This window comes from Protopterus annectens, chromosome 8.part0 (assembly GCF_019279795.1).
Source record: "Protopterus annectens isolate FY-2018-M chromosome 8.part0, PAN1.0, whole genome shotgun sequence".
NCBI lineage: Eukaryota > Metazoa > Chordata > Ceratodontiformes > Protopteridae > Protopterus > Protopterus annectens.
This window is the reverse complement of record NC_056741.1, coordinates 252,718,475-252,746,333: the sequence shown is the minus strand read 5'-3', so window position 1 is coordinate 252,746,333 and position 27,859 is coordinate 252,718,475. Positions and strand designations below refer to the sequence as shown.

At 38.2% G+C, this 27,859-nt stretch overlaps 1 protein-coding gene across 3 annotated transcripts in view; it reads left to right on the top strand.

Annotated features, from left to right (window-relative positions):
* CREB3L4 (cAMP responsive element binding protein 3 like 4) overlaps positions 1 to 10,230 on the top strand; it is a 467,239-nt gene extending 457,009 nt beyond the window's left edge. For 2 of the 3 annotated variants that reach the window (XM_044079730.1, XM_044079731.1), the window contains exon 10: positions 8,354 to 10,230. In XM_044079730.1, the coding sequence (XP_043935665.1) occupies positions 8,354 to 8,718 (365 nt within the window). In that variant the 3' untranslated portion in view covers positions 8,719 to 10,230. The remainder of the gene's footprint in view (positions 1 to 8,353) is intronic. The other variant, XM_044079732.1, reaches the window with a different exon arrangement.
* Positions 10,231 to 27,859: the final 17,629 nt, after the last annotated feature.

Here is a 27,859-nt window from a genome sequence, read left to right as displayed (position 1 = left end):
GGGACAAAGGCCCAGAAGTATGGACCGTTTTTAAATATTACTCTTAAAAATTTGAATAACAGGTTTTGCATTAGTGTAAATTTTCCAAAGGACATGAAATCTGAAACTCAGATGTCTGTCATTACTTTCTAACTTCGGTCTTTAACGATTGGCCACTAATTTTCCAGAAAATTACAATTTTATGAAAAACAGACCAAAAATATGAGGCAAAAATCTGGTCATTCTGCGAAAACCTGTACAGTTGAGATGTATGCATGTCTGGAATACACTTTCAAATCATTTCAGATGTGATATGTATAAATGGTCCTCTGATCTTCAGATATGCCCTCTGGATAAAATTGTTATCCTGAAATACCTGCAGAACTTTTAAATTCCCAAAAATACAGGTAAATTATGTACAGTGGCTTGTACCTACCATTGTCTACTGTGTAATTTGTGTTTACCAACAAACAAAAATGTTTTTATAGGTTAATAGGTTCATAGGGCCTTTTTAAGCCTAGCCATGCATCCTAAATCTCTGACAAGTTCTGGTACCCTTGATAAATATTAGCAGGGGCTTGATTAAGATTGTCACCCCAGATGAAACTCAAATCCACAATCCCTGGCTGAGGAGACCAATGCGTTATCCATTTAAGATGAGTTTTTTCTTTAAGCAAATGAGGGACATTTATATAAATGCACCAGTATGCATGCTGTCGTGACCATGCATAAAATTTACATTTACTGTTGTACTTTTATCTTTCATGTGGAGTTTTGTGTAGTTCTCAGTTCTCCTTTAAAAAGTGTGCGCCACTCTGCTCATATAGCACATTTCAAGTAAAACAAAAGTAAGTTTCATACTGGGTTGTACATGTTTTATAACCTACAATGTGTAGCCTTCACAGGAAAGGAGAGTGTTACAGTGAAACTGAGCTAGTTTTGGATACAAGTAAAGGTCAAGCATCATTAACACGTATCTATGGAATCAGATTGCGGAGCGAATATCAGTTTTACTGGAATGTGAGAAACTGTTTTGAGAGAAGTGAGGACCGATTTTTACTACAGTTACTGAAAATAGTTAATGGCAGAGAAAGTAGATTTTTAAATGCAGGCACTAGACAGGGAAACATAGTTGCAGAGTGATTATGCTATTTGGCGGGAAATGCTTTAGGCCATGAATCTTCAGTTTGAAGATGTTCTTCGTGTTTCACTGTTGCAGTCATTACATTTGGGTAATCCTGCTGGCAGGTTGCCCTCAGTCGGCCTGAATTCCAAAGTCTTGGGTCCTGCGTCGGCTGCTGTTGCCCCTTCCCTGACGTCAGTGCATCAAGGGTATAAAAGATGTGGCCGACGCTATTTTCTTTAGTCTTTCTTGCCGCGTGGTGCCCGAAGCAAAAGCAGTTCGCAAGTGCTGGTTGACCGACTCCTGAGATTTTCGTGTTCGAGTTTCAGATCCGAAGTCTTCAATAAAGCTAAGTACCCCGTTGGGGAAACTTTTTTCTTGCTCCAGACCGATGTCAGAAAAAGTTAATAATTGTAATTCTTGTGGGAAGCAAATACCTCATTATGATTTTCATTCTTACTGTATTCCTTGCCTAGGCCCTGATCACAACATTTCTGGTTGTCGGTTTTGTGCTAGATTTAACCAATGTGCACTATTAAGCGTCAGTATGATTTTGCTTTAAACTATTTTGGATGCCAGTTAATTATCCAGAAATGTCGTCGGATAGCCATCCAACTACCGAAGTTCACAAAAAACGCAAAGAAAAGGAAAGAGATAGACAACCGAAGCCCAAAACCGACGACAAAGCTTCTCCTAAGCCAGTCGCCGGTCCTCAGTGAGGCGCTTTCACAGCCCTTGACGCCCTCTACTTTAGAGTTGCAGGCTGCTAATGACTCCCATGTGGAGTCGGCCATGCCGCTGGAAACTCAAGGTATTGGAGCCTCAGATATTATCCCTTCAGATGGGTCCAGAGCCGCTGAGCAGGCACCGGCGTCTGAGGGTGTATTCTGACCTAAACATCTTTACATCAAACCGACCTCAGCTTCAAAGGCAAAGACTAAAGTACCTTCCAAAGCAAAGAAACAAACTCAAGAGCCACGTGGTCAGGCCTCTATGCCCAAAAAACAGATGCTCAAAGTGGCCGAAGACTTGATTACTTTGATCAGGGGTTCCCATCACCCTCCTAAGAGGCCTAGGCAAGAGACTGACTGAATCTTCAGATCAGGTTTCCCATTTCTTCTGATCAGGAATATTCTCCCCCCCCCATGAGGATTCTGATGCTGAAGAATCTATGCCTTCAGCTTCTCCTCCAGAGGACTATTCTTTTGGGGAAACTTTACATACTATGAGGGAGCATTTCCACTGGGAGAGCCAAGATTTTTCAGAATCTAAAAAGAGGCTCAGGGATTTCCTTTTACTACCTCAACACTAGCCACTAGCCATCCCACCTGTGTTCATTGTAGATGATGTGTTTTCGGAGTCAAGTCTTACCCCTGACTCCTTACCTCCTGCTCCTGTTAAGCCTGACAGATATTATAGGGTTCGTGACTCATAAATTCCTTTTTAAAAACCCTGTTGCAGACCCAGAAACTATTTCTCAGGGTACCACAGGAGTTGAGGCTTCTGCTGTAAAAACCCTACCCCCTCTGACAGAGAGGTTCTAGGGCATTGGATAGATGGGGAAAAAAGGTTTACACATCTGCTACCTTGGCTATAAGGGCCTTAAACTGTCAGTTTCATATGTTCAAATATCAGAAACATGTCATGGCATTGCTTAAACAGAAAATGTTAAACTCTGAATGTGCAGAAAACAAGGAAATGCAGGATTTATTGCATGCAGCTGAACAAGCTGGAAAGCATACTTTGCGATGTGGTTTCGATTCTTTAGAGGCCTCCTGCAGGGCTGCAGTTACAGGTTCTGTAATTAGGAGGCATGATTGGTTAAAGGAACAAAATCTGCCTGATCATGTTAAAGTTAAATTATTAGATACACCTTTACAGCATGATACTTTGTTTGGTGTTAAGGCAGAAGAGATGTTAAAGAAAATGGAGGACAAAGCTAAATCTATGCAAACGGTCAAAGATTTTTTACAAGTACAGCCACCTAGGTTTAGTAGACACTGGCCAACAAAGAATTGGTCCTTTCCTGTGTCAGACAGACCTCAAAGGGGCAGACCCAGACGCCCTAGAGGCAGACCCCAGGCGCAAGGTTCATACCGCTCAAAGGAATGGGGGGGCTTCTACCTCCAAAGTTGGAGAAGACAAATCACAACCGTACAGGAAACCGTCCCAATGACTTCCCCCTGCCTGCACCAAGCACTTATCTCCTGGCAGCACCCTTAGGGGGAAAATTAGCACTTTTTTCTCAAAATTGGCACATTATAACCCAGGACAAGTGGGTCCTAAATATCATGTCACAAGGCTACAAGTTCCATTTCCATACCCTGCCAAAGGCAAACGGTTGGCCAGATCTGTCAAAAAAGCAATGGGCAGAGGCACAAAAACAAGTCTCATCCCTCATGGACATGGGGGCCATTCAACAAGTACCAGAGCAAGAGCAGGGCAAGGATTTTACTCGACTGTTCTTGGTACCCAGAAAGGGCAAGGCCTGGAGGCCAATACTGGACCTATCTATTTTGAACACATTCCTGGATATACCAAAATTCAAGATGTTGACTTTGCAGCAGCTTCTGCCCATGCTGGGCAAGAACGCTTGGCTTGTGACTTTAGACCTAAAGGAGGCATACCTGCATATCCCAATCAGACAAATATGCGGAAGATACCTCAGATTCAAGGCTGGCTCAATGCATTACCAATTCTCTGCACTGCCCTTTGGCTTATCTACTGTGCCCAGGGTCTTTACAAAATGCCTGGCACCAGTAATTGCATTCTGCAGACAGAGGAATACAAATATATCCTTACTTAGACGACTGTCTAATTCAAGTAGAGAACAAGGACATTCTTCTGCAGCATCTGGCATTTGTGAAAAGACTTCTAACATGCCTAGGGTACACAGTCAACGAAAAGAAAACAAAACTAGTACCCTCTCAAGAGATAATATTCCTGGGTGCAAGCTTAAATACAACTGCCCAGATGGCTTGTCTCACGCCAGACAAACAAAGGCAACTGACTACCTATTTCAAAATGTTGGCAACAAAGGCCCAGTTATCTGCAAGAAAAATTCTGCAGGCTTTGGGCTTCATGGCATCCTGCATCCTACTAATTCCATATGCAAGACTGCATATGAGGAAACTTCAATGGTACCTAAAAGTGTTTGGACCAACATTGCCACAGCCTGGAAACTATGATTACTCTCATTCCCTGCCTGCAACAGGAGTTTCGATGGTAGACGAAGGCTTGCCACCAAAACAAGGGACAGCCATTCACATTACCCCCAGCCAGGCAGACACTAACAACGGATGCATCAGATTATGCATGGGGGGCCCACATGGCAGGAAGATGCATTCTGGGCACATGGACCTCAAACCAAATGCATCTACATATCAATCAAAAAGAGATGCTAGCAGTTCAAAATGCCCTGACAGCCTTCAAGGACCTACTTCATCCAGGACAACTACTGATAAAGACAGACAGCACCACGGTCATGTGGTATATAAACAAGCGGGGGGGGGGCACACATTCTTACCCCCTGTGCAGACTAGCCATGACTTTGTGGAACACAGCACTGACTTACCAAGTACATCTGCAGGCACAATTCCTGCCAGGAAGGAAAAATACTCTGGCAGACTAACTAAGCAGAAACCTCAGGCATCCCCACGAGTGGCACCTGGATCCACAAGTCTTCAGCATGATAATAAGGAAATGGGTATGCCCGGACATAGGTCTATTTGCCTCCCCTCACAACTACCAACTAAAAAGATTCTGCACAAGGATTTATCACAGACAAGCATGGAAAGTGGACGCCCTATCTTTCAGCTGGAAAAACCTGTCAGTATATGCATTTCCCCCTCTGTCTCTCCTCCCCAAGGTACTCCTAAAGGTCAGACAGGAAAAGCCAAAGATGATACTGATTGCCCCAGACTGGCCCCGCCAGTACTGGTATCCAGTATTAAGCAGCTTGTCTCAATGCCCAGCTTGGACCTTACCTCAAATACCTCATCTACTGTCCCAGCAAAACAGTCAGATCTTGCACAGCCAACTCAGAACTTTAAACCTGACAGCATGGCGAATAATGTAGTCATACAAAACACACCTCTCAGTAAAGCTGTGATGGATGTCATTTTGGAAGCCAGAAGGCCTAGTACTAGAAAATCTTATGCTGGAAAATGGAAGAGATCCTGTGCTTGGAACCAAGCACAAGGAACTGATACAGCTGTGCCAAATATTCCTCAGATTTTGCAATACTTAATTGAGATGCTGGACAAAGGCCTGTCTTTTTCATCTATTAAAATTAATGCCTCTGCCATTTCGGCTCATTACAATGTAGAGCCACCAATCTTTTCTCATCCCTTATTAAAGCAGTACCTCAGAGGAGCCAAAAATTTACGACCTCCAAGGAGATCACCAATGCCTGCATGGGACCTCAACTGTGTCTTGGAAAAACTCACCCTGCCTCCTTTTGAGCCAGCTGCAAATGCTGATATAAAGTTTTTATCTTGGAAAATAACTCTGCTCCTAGCAATAACCTCTGCAAGACGAGTTTCAGAGCTACAGGCACTCATGGCTGTGGAACCTTTTATCATTTTTTATCCAGACAGGGTCTCTCTGAGGACAAACCCAACATTTATGCCTAAGGTGGTGTCCAGTGTGGCTCTCAACCAAACCTGCTAACCTTTTATCCAAATCCACAGAACAAGTGGGAGAGAATTCTGCATTCTTTGGACGTACACAAACAGCTTAGATTTTACTTGGACAGAACCAAAGTTTTCAGAAAGACAGAGCAATTACTAGTGACATATGCTGCAGGATCACAAGGAAAGGCTATCTCAAAGCAGACTATTTCAAAGTGGATAGGCCACTGCATTCATTTCTGCTATGTACGCCATGGCAAGCCAGTAGCTAAGGGCATTAGCCCACACTCAACCAGAGCTGCAGCCACTTCAGCAGCCTTTCTCAGGGTAGTACCTACCAAGGACATTTTAGAGGCTGCTACTTGGAGTTCAGTGCACACCTTTACAAAGCACTATCATCTGCCATTCTACTCTAAATCCAGGGCAGGCTTTGCCACTGCAGTTCTGCAGGGCCTCATAGCCGCTCCTAATGCTGTTTAGCTCCAGCCTCCCAACCTTAACTTTGGGACTCTACCCAAATGTAATGACTGCAACAGTAAAACACGAAGAACATAGTACAGTTGTGTACACTTACCATAAATGTAGATGTTCGAGTGTATTCACTGTTGCAGTCCAGGTTACCCATCTGCCATCCCCCTTTCTTCTGATGGAACCTATCTTTCCTTCTCTGATTTATACAACCTATGTGGTGTATTTGCTTGTAGATGAAGGTAAAGTTTATATTGGTGCATGTATTTTTATATATATATATATATATATATATATATATATATATATATATATATATATATATAAAATATATAAATTTTGGCTACCCTTTTAGGGGGCACCTGACATCTGGGGCAAGAAAAACTAAAGAAAATGGCGTCAGCCACATCTTTTATACTCCTGACGACCTGACGTCGGGGAAGGGGCGACAGCAGCTGACACAGGACCCAAGACTTTGGAATTCAGGCTGACTGAGGGCAACCTGCCAGCAGGATTACCCAAATGTAATGACTGCAACAGTGAATACACTCGAACATCTACATTTATGGTAAGTGTACACTCTGATTTAGGTTGGTTGTAGTGTTGCTGGTGTAACCTGCTTCCTTCTTTTATTTTACATACTTGGGCAGTGACTATCTCATTTCATTCTGCTTTAGGTTACTTTCCCATGTAGCCAGCATTGTAAATTGTTGCTGTTATGCTTACAATCTAGACAGATTGTATAGTGAAACCAATACTTTATAAACAGGAAAGACCAACTTCTTTTTCTGTTGTTTGTGTGCTGTTGAATGCATTGTACTCTGTGTCAGTAACAGTTTGTACAAGTTCTGTTCACCAAATGACTCCCTCACTTCTATCCACATGTGGTATTTTATTTGAATGGTTTGTTATAGTCACAACATACATGGTGTTATTTTCTTGACAGAAATGTGTCTTTTTATTGCCCATATAAGCTATATACATTAGCGTGCACTGGTTCTGTACTGGAATTAATTGTGATTTAGTTTTAATTCACTTAATGATTGAACATACCTCAGTTTTATTTCTGAATTAACATACATGCTTGTGTATATACACACACACACACACACACACGCACACACACACACACACACACACACACACACACACACACACACACACACACACACACGTAACAGATTTCTTTCAGAAGTTACTTATTATTTAAACGTCCTTTGCACAAAATCATTAATCGTGACAATTTATTTATATATTACATATGTCATATATTTATTCATTTTATTTAGATATCAACTGTTGCTTACTTTTTATTTTTATACACCTTAATTAGATATTAAGTTATTAAAGTTTGGATGTAAGAAGACTGTAACTCCTTTGACTTGGGGGATTTTATGAAATGTTTTCCCTCAATTACTATCTAAACCACATCTATTGCACTTGTTTCCTTCCTGGCCTAGCTGTTAGTTTCAGAAGTCTGAACTAAATGTATTATAGGGTGAAGAGAACAAAATTGTGGTGCCTCAGTGCAGTAATTCTTGGATTTGTTGCTTTCCCTGCCATACTCCAGACATGTTATTCAGATACCTGACCCTTTTTTAACTTGATTATTATGATTTGGGCACCTGCATGGCTGTTGTCTTGGTGTTTGATGTCTGCTTTTTATTGGATTTATTAACTAATATTTTGTAACATCACTACAGGAAACTTTGAAGCTGCAGTTAGAAAATAACAAGCAAAAACAAGGGAGTTAATTGCATCTCTTTAAAGAGTGTGGTGGGCTGTGCTTTCTTTGAGAAAACACTCTCTTCTTGTTTTTAATTTAACAGATCATGCCTTCAGCTTTTCATGTCTCAGAGTTAGTAAATATAGGAGACTTAAGTACTCTGGACAGTTTCATTGCGGATGCCAAGTTGTTTATAGTAGTTGAATGAAATCCTTATAGCCCCTCTGATTTCTGTAGTGTTTTTTGATGAAAATAAATAATGGATTAGAAACCTTTGGTTTGGTTTTACATCAGTTTCATAAGTTATGTTGAATGTAGCCACTCATATAGGTATGGGTGCTTTACTGTCACCACCTTTTTAATAGCATATGCCCTGAACATTTCTACTTTTGTATTTAATTTACTTGTATTTTTTTTTCTTTTCAGTGATTTCGAGAAACATTTTGAATGATCCAGAAGCATCAAAAAGTGCAGAACTTGCGGAAAGTTTCAATGCTGGTAAGCAGATGCCCATAGAGCTTACCCAGCAGGAAGAGAAACACAACTTGTCTAGCAAAGACATGTCCGACCTTTACATTTCCAAGAAAAATGGTGGCCAGCTATTGGTGGAAGTTAAAAATGGAAATATTGCAGAATCCTTTGAAGCTCCACAAAAAGCTGTATCAGAGGCTGATGAAACCAGAGGTCTTGCAGAAATTGGAAATAGAGACCACATTGAAGAAGCTTCCTCCCAGAAGGGGCATGGTCCTTCCATAGATTCTATGAAATCTGCTCATGCAGATGAGATGTGACAACAGTAGGTATCTCTCTTGTGTCAAGGGAGATGATAAAGGGAGATGATTATTTTCATCTGCACAGAAACTTCATTTGTAGAGTCTGTGCCAGAAAACGCGATGTTTTATATTCTACTGTGAAGCGAAGAATAAGACTTGTCAGTTTATCATGGAATATAGTACATGGGTAAGACACTCTGAACAGAAAACTGTGGAATTACCTGTGAACTACACATGACAGTCTCTCAGTACTCCAAACTCTATCACTCCAAAGCAACTATCTTTATGAAAATTACTAATTGCTGCAGAATGCTGCTTCATGGGGCATAGCCCAACTTTACCAAAGCCGCTGTAAATGTAAAAGATGCTGCTTTGAGAGAAAGCCATTAGAAAGCAACTTAGAGCACACATTCCATTGCAGGCTTTTGCTAACTGATGGCAACATTTATTTATTTTTTTTGCTTAAGAATGTAGAATGTGAAGAGGAAAAAATGACTCTCAAAAGTGTTTGCAATTCTTACATGGGTCGAGTGTGCAGGGCATAAGGGCACTTTGGTTATTTATTTCTAACTATTATCTGCTATTTATTGGAGATTATGAAATGGCTGTTAGTTACATGGTTAGGACACTGAGAGACTACTTGTAAACTGTGCCTTGTACTCACTCTGCAAAGCACTGTTGTAAACATGGGTGGAAAATACAGCCCAACCCATCTTCACTCAAAACAAGTTTCTTAAAATTAATACTTACAAAAAAGTATTTAAGCTTTTAAATAGATTCACTGCATAGTTCATTCTGTTCTAGTTTACAGCATTTTACTTCTTAGTTTGTACTAAATTTAAGAATTTTTTATGTTTGTATGGAGAGGGCTTTACTAATAGCTGATTGAACATCCTTATTCAGTAGGTCAGATAAGGGAACGTTTTCATATCAGGCATATTCTATACTGAAGTTTGACTACTTGCAAAGTGTTAGTTGAAGCCTTTTTTGTGTATTTTTAGTTCTGCAATGACAGTTAGTCATGTTGAAAATCAAGAGTCTGTGCCTTTTTAAATTTTGAAAATCACAACCTGAATGACAGTTGTTTTGATATGTCAGGAATGTGAGGAAGACCATTCTTAAAACTAAAATGGTAAACTCAGCTAAGGGGCTGCATTGTGAGTGGTTGTTGATGTAGAAGATTAAAATGTATTTTCTTTTGGGAAGTGCTATGCATAGGAATAGCTCCTATATCAAAAAAAGCCTACTTTTTTGTTTAAGACTATTCCGTTGGATATCTTTAATGGAACAAGAAGTAGCTGAACCATGTCTCTTGAAAGTTTGATTTGATGTCTGATCTACAGTTTGTCTTCAAGCATTTGCCTTTTTAAGTGAACTGTAATTTAAACATTTATATTTTAATAAGATTAAATTTAACTATTTATATGAAGAATTATGAAAGAGAGCTATAAATTATCTTTTTTATTGATGGGTTTTTAATGGTAGAAAAAAAAATTCTGTAATTCCAATGAATAAACAGTTTTTCTCTAATGCTTTGACACTTCTGAGCCTTTTTTAGCTTCATGGGTCCCCCTTTTTCTTAAAGATATGTGGTATTGTCCAGACCTTTCACTTCTATTTCTTTAGTAAATGCATATCATAATTATGGCTTTCACAAGTTTCATCAAACCATGCCTCAACATTTTAGCTCAAGAAGTCGGGACAAAAGCCACAGTCGGGGACAGATTTTAAATATTGCTCTTAAAAACTTATAAAGATGCTAGAATTACATTTTTCATTGTCATCCATTTTCTGAAGGATATGAAGTCTAAAACTCAAGTGCTTGTCAATATTTAGTAACTTCAATCCCTCAACAATTTGCCAGAAAACCACAAATTATATGACGAACAGACTAAAATATGAGTCAAAATTCTGGACATTCTGCAAAGTTCTGTACAGTTGAGAGGTGTGCATCAAACTTATCATTCAGCTCAGGTGATGTCTAATTGATAGCCTGTAATAATAAATTCATTAAGACTTCCAGTTGTGAAGAAATTCTTGCAACTACTGTCCAGAAATGGAAGTGCTCTGCATGTTGTGTTTCCACTACCATCTTTTCTTTCTTAAAGCAGAAAAGCAATGAAGAGGTTTTATTTCACAAATGAAAAATTTGTGGGTTAAATATTTGTTTAGTTTGGTTTTAACTCCTTAGCTGCAGACTATGTGGAAAACCTTCAGCTGGAATTTTCTTCAATTCAGGATGCTGAAGATAAACTGAGAGTACCGAGATTTCCAGCTGAGCAATCTGTACATGGGACATGCGTCACACCCTCCTGATGTTATGGGACATGCATCACACCCTCCTGATGCACATGGGACATGCATCACTCCCTCCTGATGCTATGAGACATGCGTCACACTCTCCTGATACTATGAGACATGCGGCACATCCTCCTGATACTAAGGGACATGTGTCACACCTTCCTGATGCTGCTACTATTAAGCTATGGAATTTTTATTTCATTTTTTGTGTGTAACTTGTTTTACATGTGATCTTTTCTTTTTCTATGTGTTATTTCTCTTTCTTGTTTGCAAGCTTATATACTTCTGGGACACAAGAAATATACAATGTTTCACTCCATGTTCATAGTATGTGGTTTGTTTATTAATAACAGTGTTCCAAATGAATGCATATTAATGTAAATGGAATACATGATATAATGAAACACACATTATTTACATGTTTGCCTTCATGCTATGCAACATTTTTTTCATACATGAAATGCATACTAACTATAATTAGGTTTGTATCATTAAAAATTGCTATACTTGCAGTCAATAGGGGGAAAATGGATTAAAGCGATAATTGCTTCTGTTAGGGACACAAATAGGGCTGGAGTAGCTATCATAATTAAGAAGTCCTTTCAGGAAAACATTGTACACTGACACAGATACAGTGGGTAGGTGGGTGCTATGTAATCTACAAATCTCCTCATGTGAATAAACCAATAATGATACTTAACATATATGCCCCCTGTAGCAAGCAACAAGAATTCTTTATGTCCTTTATATGAAATATTTTCTGCTTTTCAATACCATTATTTAATTTTGGGTGATGACTGGAATACATATCAAGACCCCTTAATGGATAGAACAAACTTAAACAAGCATTACAATAATCAGGCCACTATTGTAATATCAGAGCTAAAAACTATTTTGCCCTCTGTGATCCTTGTAATTACCAAACTATAAACCAAACAAAAGAAAGGTTTACATTTTACTCACAATGCCATAAAATTTAGTCTAGAACTGATTTTTTTTTTATTTCAGAATTTTCCTGAACCTGAGCACTAGTTGTCATATTGATACTAGATTTCTTTCTGACCATTCTAGAATCACTCTATTAATTGGTTAGATAAGCAGAATATTCATTACAGAGGGGATATAACTGGACTTTGAATCCAAACCTACTGACAAAGGAGGATATTAGGAAAGAAATTAATTTGATGCTGGAGGAATTTCTAGGAAAAACTCTCAACTCCCAATCTACCTTAGACACTGAATGGGCAGCTACTAAATCCCAAATAAGAGGATTCCTTATTAGCAAAGCTACCTACTACAAAAAGCGGTATAATGAGGAAGAAAGTTTGATAAAGAAATGAATTCTTAAATTAGAATCAGAGTTACAACTAAGCTTCAAAGAGGAAACCAAAAACCAGTTACTTAACTTTCAAAGAGAATTCTATCTGCTCAGTGCTAATAATCTGACATTTCATGAAACTAGAAATTTATGCAGAAGATTCACAAGTCCCATCAAGATTCCTGGCATGCCTAATTAATCAAAAAAAAAAAAAAAAAAAAAAAAACACTCTCCGGCTATCTATGAAATAATATATCAAGGTAAAACCTGTAGCCCTAGCGAAGAGATTATTAACCTTTTTGAAAATACGTATTTGCAATTTTAAAGAGATCAACCATCTTTGGCTTCAAAACAAGAGAAAGTTAATTTCCCAGAACACCTAAAATTCCCAAAGATCAACCAAACTAAACAAAATAGTCTTTCCTCCCCTACTACTCAACATGAGATAGTCACAATAAAACACAATAAGGTGCCAGGCCCAGAAGGCTTTACTTTGGAAGTTTATAAGACCTTTTGCTCAAAAATAGCTGAAGTACTACTATCCTTATTTAACTATATAATAAAAAATAATGTCATGGATATACATTTTAATTCTTCTAAAATCATTCTTATTTCTAAAGTAAAAGTCAACTCAAAAGATCCTAAAAGTTACAGATCTATTTCATTAACTTGGATGTCAAAATTCTTACTACAGTAATGGCCAGTAGGCTAAAACCCATAATAAGAAGTATTATATCATCTAGACAGTCCGGTTTTATTCAGTACAGACAAGCATGTGATAACACACTTAACTCTAGAGGCTCTGAATGAATTTTCTCAACATAACAAATACCTAATATTTGCTCTAGTTGTTCATGCATATAAAGCCTTTGATAGGCTTAACCTAAATTTCCTACTATCATTTTTATCATATTTTGGAATACCCCCAAGCTTTATTAACTTTATTTAAATAATCTATGACAATGCCTACACTACATTACATATAAACAGAAGTATCTCCAAGAGAATTCCCATTAGAAATGGAACAAGACAAGGGAGTCCATTATCCCCATACCTTTTTAATCTTTACATGGAACCCTTATTTCTACTTATTAACCACTCTACCTTTCATCGTCCGCCTTCAATCTATAATACAAGAATTGCCCTTTCAGCTTTTGCAGATGATTTCAGCTTATATTTCACTTTACCATGCTTGGATATACCTAAACTTTTGAACTCAATTGAAAGATTTGCAACATTTTCTAATTATAAGCTAAATCTGGACAAATACTCTATTTTTCTTCTAAACTCGGCTGATCTACTGTTATTATATCCTCGTCCATTGGAAATTAAAATTAAAGGGTCCATAAAATACTTAGGAATCTCATTTTATCAACACACTTTAGATCATTACCAAAACAATATTGTACGTGTATGACCGAACATAAAACAAAATTGTAGTAGATTGGAAAAACTTAAATTACCATTTTTGTCTAAGGTGTCAAGTGTCAAAATTAATATACTACCAAGGATATTGTACATCCTTATGGCCTCTCAGCTAAAAATGTATAATTGTTTTTTAAACGATACACTCAAATCTGGCTTGATTCATTTGGTCTCCTAAATCTGTTAGGATCTCTTATTATAAATTGATATTGCCTAAGGATAATGGGGGATTGAATCTCAAAGATTTCAGATTATACTTTGATGTTTTAAATAGTAGCAGACTAATAAAATATTGTGGATTATGATACAAATGGAAACTCCTGGACACCTTACTGGTTAATTCTATACTATAGATATGTTAGATAGCTCACATTTAATCCTAAGGCCCTCCCCTTCCTTAACAAAAGAAGTTTGAAAAACTATAAAGTGCTGGACATAATAGAATTTTATGCAACTAATTTACAAAGATGATTTCATTCACTAGGGTTATCTGCTGCCTTTGCAACTCTCCAGCCAATCCATCTTAACCCAAATTTAAAACTCAATAACTCAATGTTAAACTTAACCAATTTCCCCCTTTAAAAGATAAATGAATTATTGATTTCTATCCTCTTCTTAACTCTACTATTACAGAGACGAGGAAAGCATTAAATCTCCCCAAGAATTATATTATTATTCTAAGACAGATTAAGGAAATGTGTTCTTGCTACTTAACTAATAGTTGCCTTAGCAACAGATATAGAGACTTGTAAAACTGTCTGGAGATTAATGTTAATGAGAGGAAAAATTATTTCAAGCACTTACAAACAGTAGCACTTAAATACCAGAATGATATCCTGTTCTCGAGCTATTGGTCCAAATTAAACCCTTCAATTTCTATTAATCAAATAAAACAAGCCATAAAATTATCGTCCAAGTTAATTCATTTAAAAAAAATTAGCATATACACAAATTATGATTGGTAATAATGAATATTTTACCCCTACAGTCTTACATAAATTTAACCATTCATTTTCCCCTTTTTGTCCTTACTGTGAATTACAAAGAGCTGATGATCTGCATATATTTTGGAGCCGTAAAGGTGTATGTGAGCTTTGGAATTCTCTAAAAGATAAACTACAAAAGATGGGTTATGAAAAATCCACTCTTTCATGTGAATTCACCATGCTTCATATTTCTCCACTTAGACTGACCAATGTGCAAACCCATATTCTGATTACCCTATTTAGTTTATTTAAACTATATATTACAATTAATTGGGTAGATAGGTTAGCAATTACATGGGAAGGGTTTAGACAAATACACAACAGCCCACAAATTTTTGATGTTTAATTGAAAAGTATATTCACAATTTATTGATTACTGGAATTTGTTACTTAATCATATATTACAATAATTCCTTAACTTTTGACAATCAGATAGATCTTTAGAAGTACATCTCCATAAATACCAAGTTTGAATGAAGAAATCAAAGGTTTGTCATTTATGGTACTCTAATACTCTCCCATCCTGGGTTATAAGTCTAGTTTTTACCCCTGTTCTCTCTTTTCCTTTTGTAGCATTAGTAAGACTGTATTGTTTGTGGTAAATGCCACCTATGTAAATAAGTGTATATATAGTTAGTTGTTACATTGTTCTTTCTAACCTGGATTGTTACTGTTGCTTGTTTAACTCTTGATGAACATGCTGTTTGAATAAATAAAACAAATCAAGATTATAGAAAAAAATTGCTATACTTGAGTTTGTCATCTGAATACCAGCAATGACTCAAGTAGGTCTTCGTCAGGATCATTTGTAAACCCTTAATTACTATTGATATTTTGATGTCTTGTATAGGAATTTATGGGAGGGTATTACAGATACGAGTTAAATATCATTGTAAGGAGTTTATTGCAACAGTTTCTGCATCTTTCACTGGGTATAATTTGTTAAAGTTGTGACAGGACTTGAGACTTCTGCTGTGTAAGATCCAGTGTCCAACTTGAGTTCCAAACGTTTTTCACCATGCCCTTCCAGCTGGATGTAAGCATACCTATGGTATAAGAGGAGTGTATGTCCATGCTATCGCTGGTTCTTTCTTGCTACAGTATGAGAAAGTTTGAGAGTCAGTGCAAGCAAGGAGTTTCTTGAGTCTTCAGTTTGACCTGGCTTTCAGAGCACATAACAAGTATCCCATTGTGAAAAAAAATCTTATTTTATATTGCATTTGCAATTTTTTAGTTACTGAAATCTTATTCATTCAGTCTGTCTGATCAGACTTATGGGTCCTCAACCCACCTATCAAATCTGATCCAGAAAATTTAGTGCCTCAACCTTGAGGCCATCAAAATATTTCCTTCCCATAATGCCCTTTTCCTCTGACTAACTCAGATCTCATTGCCGTCTTTCGAGTAACAGCAAGATCTAGCCACGAGTGCTCTACCTCAAAAGACAGTGTTTTTTTGCATAGTTTTTAAATTATTTATTCTGAAGTTTGATAGCAGAACAGTATTTCCTCAGGGTTATTATATATTTCTTCAGTTTTTGATAACCTTTCCTGCCAGTTGAGCCTTTTCTTTGTCGTTGGCTTTTTTTTCAGTTTCCTCATCTTTAGTGTTGCTCTTCTGTACTTTTTGCCTCCAGTTTTACATAGACATGGAGAAGCCTACTAGTTTTAAGAAATGTGCAATGTAAGGCCACAACATCCCTTAGTAGGTTCTTCATGATCTTTGTGTGCTGTGTTTGGGAGTCTGTCATTTAACTGCGTCCTGTGATGTTTATGCTGTCTTTGGACTGGTGGAATCTAAAGACCCAGTAACTGAAAAGTCAGGTGACAAAACTTTGTATGCCTTAGACTCTGATTGAAAGAATGGGTTGAGAGATAGTTTGTTTCTGTCTTCTAAGGCTCCTAAGATCAAGGAACATACCTCTTGGACCACAATGTGCACTCTTCTGCTGGATCCAGAGATTGGACAGACTATTACCATTCAGGATTCTTTGAGAAAGCAGTTTCTGGAAAAATAAAGTGACCTCCTTTGAGGCATTCCTCTGCTCTTTTGACTAGATCCATCAGGTCCTATAGATATACTTCTGATGTAGATCTTGATCATCTGTTGCCCAAGTTTCGAAAGACCCATATTGAGCTGAGGGTCATTCCTACCCCTTTGTCCCTGATGCCAGTAAGATCTGTTCACTTTAACACTATCTAGGTACCTTCAGTGGCCCAACCTTTGGTACTTGTCTTCTCTGAACAGTCTTTCCATCTGGATCATAACAAGATAATCCAAGCGTTGAAAGTGCACCATAAAACAAACAAAAAGGCGAACGCTGACACCACACTATGTAGCTTGAGAAACTGAAAACAATGAAGCAAACTCGTGCAAACCAGCAGGACAAAGTAAAACCACTTTTAATAACAGTTGAGCGCTTTCACCTGTTACAATACAGGCTTCCTCAGAACAAAAAAACATTCTGAATTGCAGCCCTTAAATAGATGTTTTGGCTCCAAAAATTTTAAAGCAACATACTCCACTAAAACTTTCAGCATAAACAATAAACAAAAACATTCCAAAATGAATAGGTAACAAAAATAAACAATTATATTATAAATACATATGTATCCTATAAAATGTAATACACACATTCCTCTGAAATTCATATTTGTTAAAAACATATGTTTCTATAAAAGCACGGACTCAACTTATTTATAAACACTTTGACACTAGCGTATTTTGTATAGCAGAGGTTTAATAGACAGTGATTCATTCAAACCTGGGGGTGAGGCAGCATCAGTAAAACTTTGCCACCACATTTCTCTATAAGACAGCCAACTCTTATAGTCTCCCCCCCCCCAGGGTCTATTTGAATAAGGTCAATAATACTAAAAGTGAATTTATGTTCAGAACCCTCTTGTTTTATGTGCTTATATAGGGCATTTTTCTCGTCTCTCTTTCTAATAGAGTAAAAATGACCGCATATTCTTTTGTTCAGCTGTCTCTCGGTCTTCCCAATGTAGAAAGCGGGACAAGCTGAACATAGTGCGATATATATGACAAGTTTAGTAGTACAATACCCTGCCTTGAATCTAATAGAAGTGTTGGTAGTGCTACCTAACCATTTTTACTCTATTGGAAAGAGAGACGAGAAGAATGCCCTATATAAGCACATAAAACAAGAGGGTTCTGAACATAAATTCACTTTTAGTATTATTGACCTTATTCAAATAGACCCTGGGGGGGGGGGGGGGACTATAAGAGTTGGCTGTCTTATAGAGAAATGTGGTGGCAAATTTTTACTGCTGCTGCCTCACCCCCAGGTTTGAATGAATCACTGTCTATTAAACCTCTGATATACAAAATATGCTAGTGTCTAAGTGTTTATAAATAAGTTGAGTCAGTGCTTTTATAGAAACATATGTTTTTAACAAATATGAATTTCAGAGGAATGTGTGTATTACATTTTATAGGATACATATGTATTTATAATATAATTGTTTATTTCTGTTACCTATTCATTTTGGAATGTTTTTGTTTATTGTTTATGCAGAAAGTTTTAGTGGAGTATGTTGCTTTAAAATTTTTGGAGCCAAAACATCTATTTAAGGGCTGCAATTCAGAATGTTTTTTTGTTCTGAGGAAGCCTGTATTGTAACAGGTGAAAGCGCTCAACTGTTATTAAAAGTGATTTTACTTTGTCCTGCTGGTTTGCACGAGTTTGCTTCATTGTTTTCAGTTTCTCAAGCTACATAGTGTGGTGTCAGCGTTCGCCTTTTTGTTTGTTTTATGGTGTACTTTCAACGCTTGGATTATCTTGTTGTGTCTTACTATGGAAGCTGATGGAGAAGCTGGATGTGCCACACCCAACAATACTGAGCTGACTTCTTTGCAGCAACTACAAAAAGAAGTGTGGGACTTGAAAGCAGAAGTGAGCAAGCTTACTGCTTTGCTTTTAAACTTCATTGGGCAGCAGCAGGAAGCCAAAGTAGTGTCTGCAGTTCCTGAGATTTCATCTTCTAACGCCTGAGCAGGGAAAACTAATGTTTCGGGTCCTGTAGTGGGGAGAAAACTTTGTGTTACCCCACCTTTATCATTTAACTCCACTTGCATTCCTAATGGATAGGGAGTGGGTCGTACACTCTCTAACTGTATTGATTTGCCTTTGGAGCAAGGACATAATGAACTTAAAAATAGTGTTGAATTAAACAACAGTAGTAGAATTGGTTTTTTTGACTACACATTTGACTTCTCCTTAGTGGATGTACAGGAAGATGGTAAACGGACAGGGGCCATCCCTAAGAGGAAGTTACCTAATAAAACTTATGCACAAGCAGGCAGAGAACCTGCAAGAAAAGGTACTGAGCTGTTTTCAAAAACTGACTCAACTTCTAACAAAATTGACAAATTTAAAATGTTTATAAATACTAATTGTTTTTTAGATAATGATGCTTTTAGTGGAAAAAGTAAAGATCCTGTTATTTCTAACTGTTCACTTAAAGACATGATTTATTTATTTGGTAAAAAACTGAATAATATTAATACATTGAAGTTAGAAAATGCATATTTATTGAAGTGTTTGAACATCAATGTCATTCCTAAAGACTTGAGATTTTTTAAATTTCCTATGGGCATAGATGTGAATGACAACACAAAAAAAGAATTTAACTTGTTTTTTGATAAATGTGGCATTGAGTTTATGAAGCTGTTAATTAAATGCAATGATGAGAAATTAGTTAGACTAATGGATGAAACAGAAAAACTGAATGAAAACATTTTAAGTGATTTATTATTTGAACAATAAGAAAGGTTATATAATAAACAATTTGTTACAGCTGATTTAAATATAAAAAAATCTCTAGAAAGGAAACATTCTAAACTTACTAGGGATATTCAGCAGTATGAGAGAGGGGCTATATATGGGTGGAAAGAAGGACAGTTTAAAACTGTCGATAATTTTTACAATGAACAGCAGGTCCCCCCAGATCATGAATATAATTCTCAGGCTCAAAGTAATTCCCATTTTTTCAAGGGCAGAGGTCAAGACAGAAGAAGGGATTGGAAATGGGGGGGGGGATTGGAAGAAACCCCACCATCAATAATAGCCAATAATAATATGAATCTAGAGTTAGTTACTAATGTAGATTTGCAGACTGCACAGCAAACTGCTACTAAACATGATGTACATAATACCACAAAGTACTGTGAGATTTCTTCCACAGATGGTGTGACTTACAGGTACAATAGCTTTAACATTTTTAACTATACAGATGTTAAGCTCGATATTTCTTATTTTAATTTACTTTCTAAGGGCTTGAAATACATACCAACTACTAAATTTGATGTGGTTGATAATATTTGTCAAGTTAAATTATATATTAGGAAATTAAACTTGGCAGTAATGTTTAATAATGTTACTGGCTCTAATAATGACTGTAAAATCTTGAAAAAGAAAAGTACCTTTATACCCCCATGCCATCCAACGATTGGTTTATTTGAAAAATGTATTGTTAAGCAGATTTATGAGCTTAACAACAATAATAAGTTTAGGAGAATGGAACATAATTTATCTAGAGAAGAACAGGACACCCTACAAATGTTGAGGAAGAATAGATCAATAAGGGTGATGAAACCTGACAAGGGTGGGGGTTTAGTTCTTTTTGATCAACTTACATATACCTCTAAACTTCATGACATTTTGCATTCTACGGACAGTTATGAGATCATATCTGTCAATGAACTTAATATAGCCTATAGAAAAATTGACTGTCACCTCGAGGACTTTCTTATAGACAGGCAAATTAGTTTGGATACTTACAATTTTGTCAAAGTGGAATTTCCTGTGTTAGCCAAGTTAGTTGGCATCCCCAAAGTTCATAAGAATGTGTCTGACCCGCCTTTTAGACCAATTGTGTCTGGCAGCAGATCTAAAACATTTCCTTTGGGTGTGGTCATTGACCATACTTTGAAACGTGTACGAAAATGTATTTCATCTTGCCAAGGATTCTTGGTATTTTTTAGCTTATTTTCCTACACACTTATATAAAAAAGATTTGTTATATGTAACTATTGATGTCATAGACCTTTTCTCCTGCATCCCCAAAAGTGAGGGGTTAGAAGCATTTAATCGTAGTATTACTAAATATGCAGGGTTGGATTGGGATAAGATATGGTTGATTACAGATATGATGAGTATGGTATTGGACAACAACTTTATCTTTTTTGAAGGAGAGATTTTTAAACAAACTAAGGGTGTAGCTATGGGTGCTGCGTGTGCCCCCATTTTTGCTAATATGGTCATGCTCGACTGGGAGGAGTCTGTAGTGTTCACCAGTGACTTCTATCTTCACATCAAATATTATACTCGTTACCTTGACGATATATATATATATTATGGGATGGTGACACTGAGACATTGACTGAATTTATAGAATATATCAACACCAGTAGTTCTTATTTGAAATTTACACACACATTCAGTCATGATGGTCTGGCATACCTTGACACCCTCGTCTCCCCGGCTAATTGTGGGTTTAAATCTAGAATATACAGGAAACCCACTTTTTCTAACAATTATCTTGAATATTCTAGTAATCATCCAAAAAGTCTTTTAAGGAACATCTGCAAGGGACAGTTGATTAGAGCAGTTAGAATGACTTCAGACTACATAGATATGATAGCTGAAGTTGAGTATATTACGGCTATGTTTAGTGATAGAGGTTATGACCTTGGTATGATGCAAAATGTAAGTAAGCAGGTTATTCAAGGCTGGGGTTCTAGGTACACACCTTTGTTAGGAATAAATTCTCAAGGTAATAATATTGTTACCCTTGCTAGAGTTGGTCGTAGTGATTTAAATAAAGCTTGTGTAATCGAATATGGTCCTTGTAGTTGTAAGATGAGGCAATTGGTTAACAAAAGTTGGTTTATTATTACGGCGGATGCTTCTATATCCAACATTTTAGGGGATAAACCCCACTTTGTAAATAAAATGGGTATGAACTTGAAAAGGTTGTTAGAAAATACGATGTTTCTGACTTCTAACACTTCTAAATCTACACAGAAGTGTGGTAGATGCAACTGGTGCTTTGCTATTAACAACAGTCAAGGCACTAGGTTAGGTAACCCTACCAACACTTCTATTAGATTCAAGGCAGGATATTGTACTACTAAACTTGTCATATATATCGCACTATGTTCAGCTTGTCCCACTTTCTACACTGGGAAGACCGAGAGACAGCTGAACAAAAGAATATGCGGTCATTTTTACTCTATTAGAAAGAGAGATGAGAAGAATGCCCTATATAAGCACATAAAACAAGAGGGTTCTGAACATAAATTCACTTTTAGTATTATTGACCTTATTCAAATAGACCCTGGGGGGGAGACTATAAAAGTTGGCTGTCTTATAGAGAAATGTGGTGGCAAATTTTTACTGATGCTGCCTCACCCCCAGGTTTGAATGAATCACTGTCTATTAAACCTCTGATATACAAAATATGCTAGTGTCAAAGTGTTTGTAAATAAGTTGAGTCAGTGCTTTTATAGAAACATATGTTTTTAACAAATATGAATTTCAGAGGAATGTGTGTATTACATTTTATAGGATACATATGTATTTATAATATAATTGTTTATTTTTGTTACCTATTCATTTTGGAATGTTTTTGTTTATTGTTTATGCAGAAAGTTTTAGTGGAGTATGTTGCTTTAAAATTTTTGGAGCCAAAACATCTATTTAAGGGCTGCAATTCAGAATGTTTTTTTGTTCTGAGCAAGCCTGTATTGTAACAGGTGAAAGCGCTCAACTGTTATTAAAAGTGGTTTTACTTTGTCCTGCTGGTTTGCACGAGTTTGCTTCATTGTTTTCAGTTTCTCAAGCTACATAGTGTGGTGTCAGCGTCCATCTGGATCATGTGGCTCAGAGACCTTTGATTCAAGTTTTATTGGCTCTGGGACTGTTGATTGTGACTCTTTCAGTTCTGACCTTGTCGGATATGGCTTCAGAGTCTTGAATCCAAGGAGTCGGGTAGGTGACTGTGTTGGTTGTTTTGGACATGACTGCATTTGATTCTTCGGGTTTGATCCCTACCTAGGTGTCAGCTTCCCTTGTGAATCTGCAGATCCATCCTTGTGTCATTGTCTCACTTTTCATTTGGGGAGTTGGAACAGACTATGGGATTGGGCTGTTCTGATCCACTAGAGGTTTAGCACAGACTTCCAAGTTTTGGGGAGGTTTATTTCTTTGCCCAAAAGAGCTGGATCCACAGATTCCAATGACAATGGTTCCACTCCCTGATCCTCAGTCAGTCTCATCAGCTTCTGGAAATGCACCCATGGATCAAAGTCATTCCATTGACCCCAAACTTTCTATCCTGCTGCAGAGACAGTCCTTGGAGGACTTGGGAGACTTACCCCTTAGCAATGTAAGAAGAGGGTGTGTAAGAGGAACACCTATACTTCCCGTCAATGTCAGTCACTTCATATCCCAAGTAGGAGGGGGGAGAGGAATCTCCATAATCCTGACCTGAGGATGCTTCCTTCAGAGATATCCTGGAACTTTTGTGTCTGAGAGATCTTGGCCCACTGAACCTCTCTCTCAGGATGATGTAATATTGTTTGAGGTGTACAAAATTCACCTTCTATGTCCTGGATGGCACCATATGCCAAAAGGCTTCTAGGGTTGGCACTTAGGACATCATGGCAAGAACACAACACCTGTGAAGCGGTTTCAAGGAAGCCAGATATAATAATACTCTATCCTCCCCAAAGGCGAATTGTATTGGTCCAAAACTAATCATGTAAACTCCATAATTATATTGGCAACCACCAAAAAAGAGTTATCTGAGGGCTGTTCTCTTCAACAAGAAATCTTGGGCAATGGATAGATTGGGGAAGTGGGTGTATACTTTAGGCTCATTCGCTATTCGAGCTGTGAAGTATGCCACACATGTCACAAGATTCCAAACAGATCTTGCTCAACAAGCAGTATCCACTGTGAAGAATCCAGTTTCTTTGAGTTGCAGAAACAATGTCAGGCTACTGTGTCAACCATGTCGACTGTTCCCAACCTCTCCATGCAGCTAATGTGTAATGCAATGGGTGGGGCAGCAAGAGCAACAGGAGCAAGCATCGCCATGGGACCCCATGCTTGGTTGCAGTTAAACAGTTTCATGGACAACTTTAAAGCATCCTTTCAGCATCACCCCTTCAAATGTACTATCCTGTTTGACTCTGTTGTGAAAGAAAATGAGTGAACAAAATGGCAAAACTTTCTCTGCAGTGGGAGTCATGTTTGATGCCCCTCACTGCCCCTTTGATTGGAACCAAACAGGACCTCATTCTCTGTCCTTCTAAAAGTCTAGACATCAGAATGAGTCTACTTCTAATCAAGGTGGCCATGGCAGAGGCATTTATTTTAATGGATGCAGCCCCAGGGGGCAAGGTAGTACACAGAGCTAGGGATTCTGTGGCCCTTTTATTTTAAATGCCCTCAAAATCAGTGAAGGTCTGCTGACTGCTCTATTCTGGAGGCTGTCAGAGAATGCATATCCTTCTACCCACTCTCATTCACCATCACAAGCCAAGTTTGGTAAGAAGGATCACATCCACTGGTTATCACATTCCATTTTTGGAAGTTTTCCACCACCCATTGCCAGATGTCCCATCCAATGAGCAAAAGCCATTATGCTGTCATCTTCTTCTTCAAAACAGTCAGCCATGACGTCCCACCAGATCAGTCCATGCTGGAGTTTTATTCAAGATTCTTTTTGGTTCCAAAGAAATCCAGGGACCTCAGGCCAATGCCCATATTTGACTAAGCATCTTGAACAAAAGTATTGAGAAGACCCACTTTTGAATGGTCTTGGTGCAGTTGATTCTTCCGTGTCTTCAAAAGAAGAAATATATGTGCTTTATAGATCTTCAGGACATTTACCATCACATAAAGATTGCAAATGAGTCGAGGAGATTTCTGAACTTCCATTTGGGATCTAGGCATTACTAATTCAGAGCCTTGCCATTCTGTCCCACCTCAGCTCCCAGGGTGTTCACCACATGCATAGTGGGAGTAGCACCTCATCTGTGACTCTAGGGATTCGACATATTCCATTACATTGATGACTGGCTCCTGGCTGCCCCTTCAGAGGAGTCTCTGTCTTACAAGCCAGGGATTACCTCCTTCAGCTGTGCATCCCCCCTGGGCATTTCTGTCAATGTAGGAAAATCCTATTTGATCCCCACTCAATGCTTGGTGTTTCTAGGATGTCAGTAAGGCATTAAGATAAAGTTGATATCCCTTCTCCAGGAAAGAATTTGGTCCATAAGGTCTGCAGACCCTCAGCATGCTTAATTGTGAGGGTGTTGGATCTCACAGCATCTTCAGCATTGATGGTACAGTTTGCCTGGCACCATGTTAAAATTATTCAGTGACTTCTACAATCGTAATGGTCTGAGGTTCCACCCTCTTTCTCTTTCCATAATCATAACTCAGTCATGCAGAAATCACCTGCAGTGGTGGATATAGCCCCCACTGGTGTCAATGAGTAGACTGTTCCAACTCCCTTCCCAGTAGTAATGAGGACCAGAAATATATCTCCCCTCTGGTACTGGGGGTGGGTCCTTGCAAATTTAGAATGGTCCAAAGTCTTTGGTCAGACATAGAGGCTTATCTTTACATAAATGTTCTGAAGATGAGGGCAGTCCTCCTAGTGTTGTAGGAACTGCAGGATTGCCTACCTCCAGGAGTGATAAATATTTAGACATACAATATGACAGTAGTCTGGTACATAAAAAAACAAGGGGAACCAGATCATAGCCACTGTGTTGTGAGGCCATAAGAGTGTGGCAATGGGCGATGGCCTCTTCCTAGTTTCTGACAGTAACCCACATCCCTGGATGGTTCATCGACTTGGCAGACCGGATAAGCAGGAATCTCCTATTGCCTCAAGAGTGGCCTCTCAATCCAGAGATTGCTAAACAAATATTCATTCACCGGGGCATTCCCTGCTGTGACCTACTGCAACTCCCCATAGCATAAAATACAGCAGTTGTTTTGCCGTAGTACCCCTCTGGAGACAAACACCCAGGGGCAGTGTCTTATTGCTGGTCCCCAGGGTTGTTTTATGCTACCCCACTTCTCCTGATGATGAAATTCATTCAGACAGCCTTGTGGTACAGGGACACTGTCATCCTCATAGTTGCATTTTTGCCCATACAGATCTGGTTTCCCCTTCTCAGTCCACACTTGAAGGAACCCACCTTGTTCCTCGATCTATTATTGGATCTTATCACTCACTCATTTGGTTTCTACAATTCTGCTGATAGCAAGGGATATGACTCTTCCCTCAAATGTGGGCCACATTATCACAGAGTCACAGGAACCTTCAACCCAGAAAGTCTACTGCAGTAAATGGAAAATGTTTTCCTTATGGGCAGAATGTCAGAACATAGAGCCCTTTTCAGCCTCTTCTCCCTTTCATGTCTTTTTGTTTTATTCTGACTCTAGTTTCTCTACCATCATAGTTCAGTTGGCAGCAGTTACTTCCTTCCATGTTTGGTTCCAGGACACTTCAATAATTTCACACTGATTGAAAAGCCTTTCTCAAAGGCACCGTTCTTTTGTCACTTCCCATTCAGGATCCAGTGTCACCTTGGGATTTGAATTTCAGTTTAGAAGCCATGTCTAAAGCCCTATTCATGCCAGTAGCATCTGCAGACCTAAAGTTCCTGTCCTGGAGAATTATCCTCTTGGTTGCTATTACCTCAGCTAGGAGAATTTCAGAACTTCATTCCCTATCTTCTACATCTACCTGTATTGTTTTTCTCAAGGATAGGGTTACCGTAAGGACTAATCCCTCCTTTATACCAAAAGTGTCTTCTGAGACCAATCTTTCCCAGCCCATCCACCTACTGGTATTTTTCCCTAACTATCAAAACAACATTCACATGCATCTTCATTTCTTCTTTCTTAAGCCAGCCTCCATTTTGAAAATTGAACATCTGTTTATATCCTTTACTAAAAACAAAGTAAGAAAGTGTCTGAAGTTTTGATATCTCAATGGTTATTTGACTGTATTTCCTTTGTCTATACACCCCATAACAGAAAATTGGTTACCAAGCCCTGAGCTCATTCTACTAGAACCGTAGCAGCTTCTGTGGCATTTTTCCAGTTGCCTTTCCTAGATGACATTTGTTAAGCAGAGACTTGTTCTTTTTCACACACCTTCATTAAGTATTACCAATTGAACTGTACATCCAAAGCAGACCTTCCCTTGGAACTTCCATCTTGAAAGGTCTGATGTCATGAGGCCACCAGTGATTTCCACAGTTGGGGATTCTGACCTATATGTCAGTTTGGATGGACAGAATGAGTAACATATGAAAATTATGTGCCCATCAGGAAGATCCATTCATTTCAGTCTTTCCAGTATGACAACCCACCATTTTTCCCCCTGCCAGTCTATAAAACCTGAAGGATCATGTCTCCTTCCTTTGGTCCAAGGAGGTGAAATTCTGGATTTATGGGGACAACATGTGAATTTCAATTAGGGGGTCCCATCCAAGCTAGGCCTAGGTGTTTAGACAGTCACCACAAGCTCCTCAAACATAACCTTGGAGATGCCTAGTCATGGAAACGGAGGATTCATCAGATCTGTAACAAATTTTAGAGGAGAAAAAAGCAGATCAGTATCAAATAGATGATGAAAAAAAAGCATTCAGTCAGACCCAGCAGCCAGAGACCTAGTTTATCCTCCTAGATGATACAACAATGATGTAGTACATCAACAAGTGGGGGAGATCATTCATATTTCTTGTGCAGGCTGTTCATGGAGGCATGATGCTTGATCTAGGAGTCAGGGATGACCGTTAGGGTATCTTACATCTGTTCTCAGGCGAACATCCTGGCAGACAATTTGAGCATAACAGATGCAGACCTTCACAAATGTTTGTTGAACAGGGATACATTTCTAGATTTGGGCATCAGATGGGCATACCTCTCAACCTCTTATCATAAGAAATTTGGACAAAGCCTGACATAATGGGGGGACCAAGTGCCAAAAATATGGACACATTTTAAATATTACTCTTACAAACTTAGAAAGTTGCTAGAATAACAGGATTTGTGTTAGCATGCTTTTTCTGA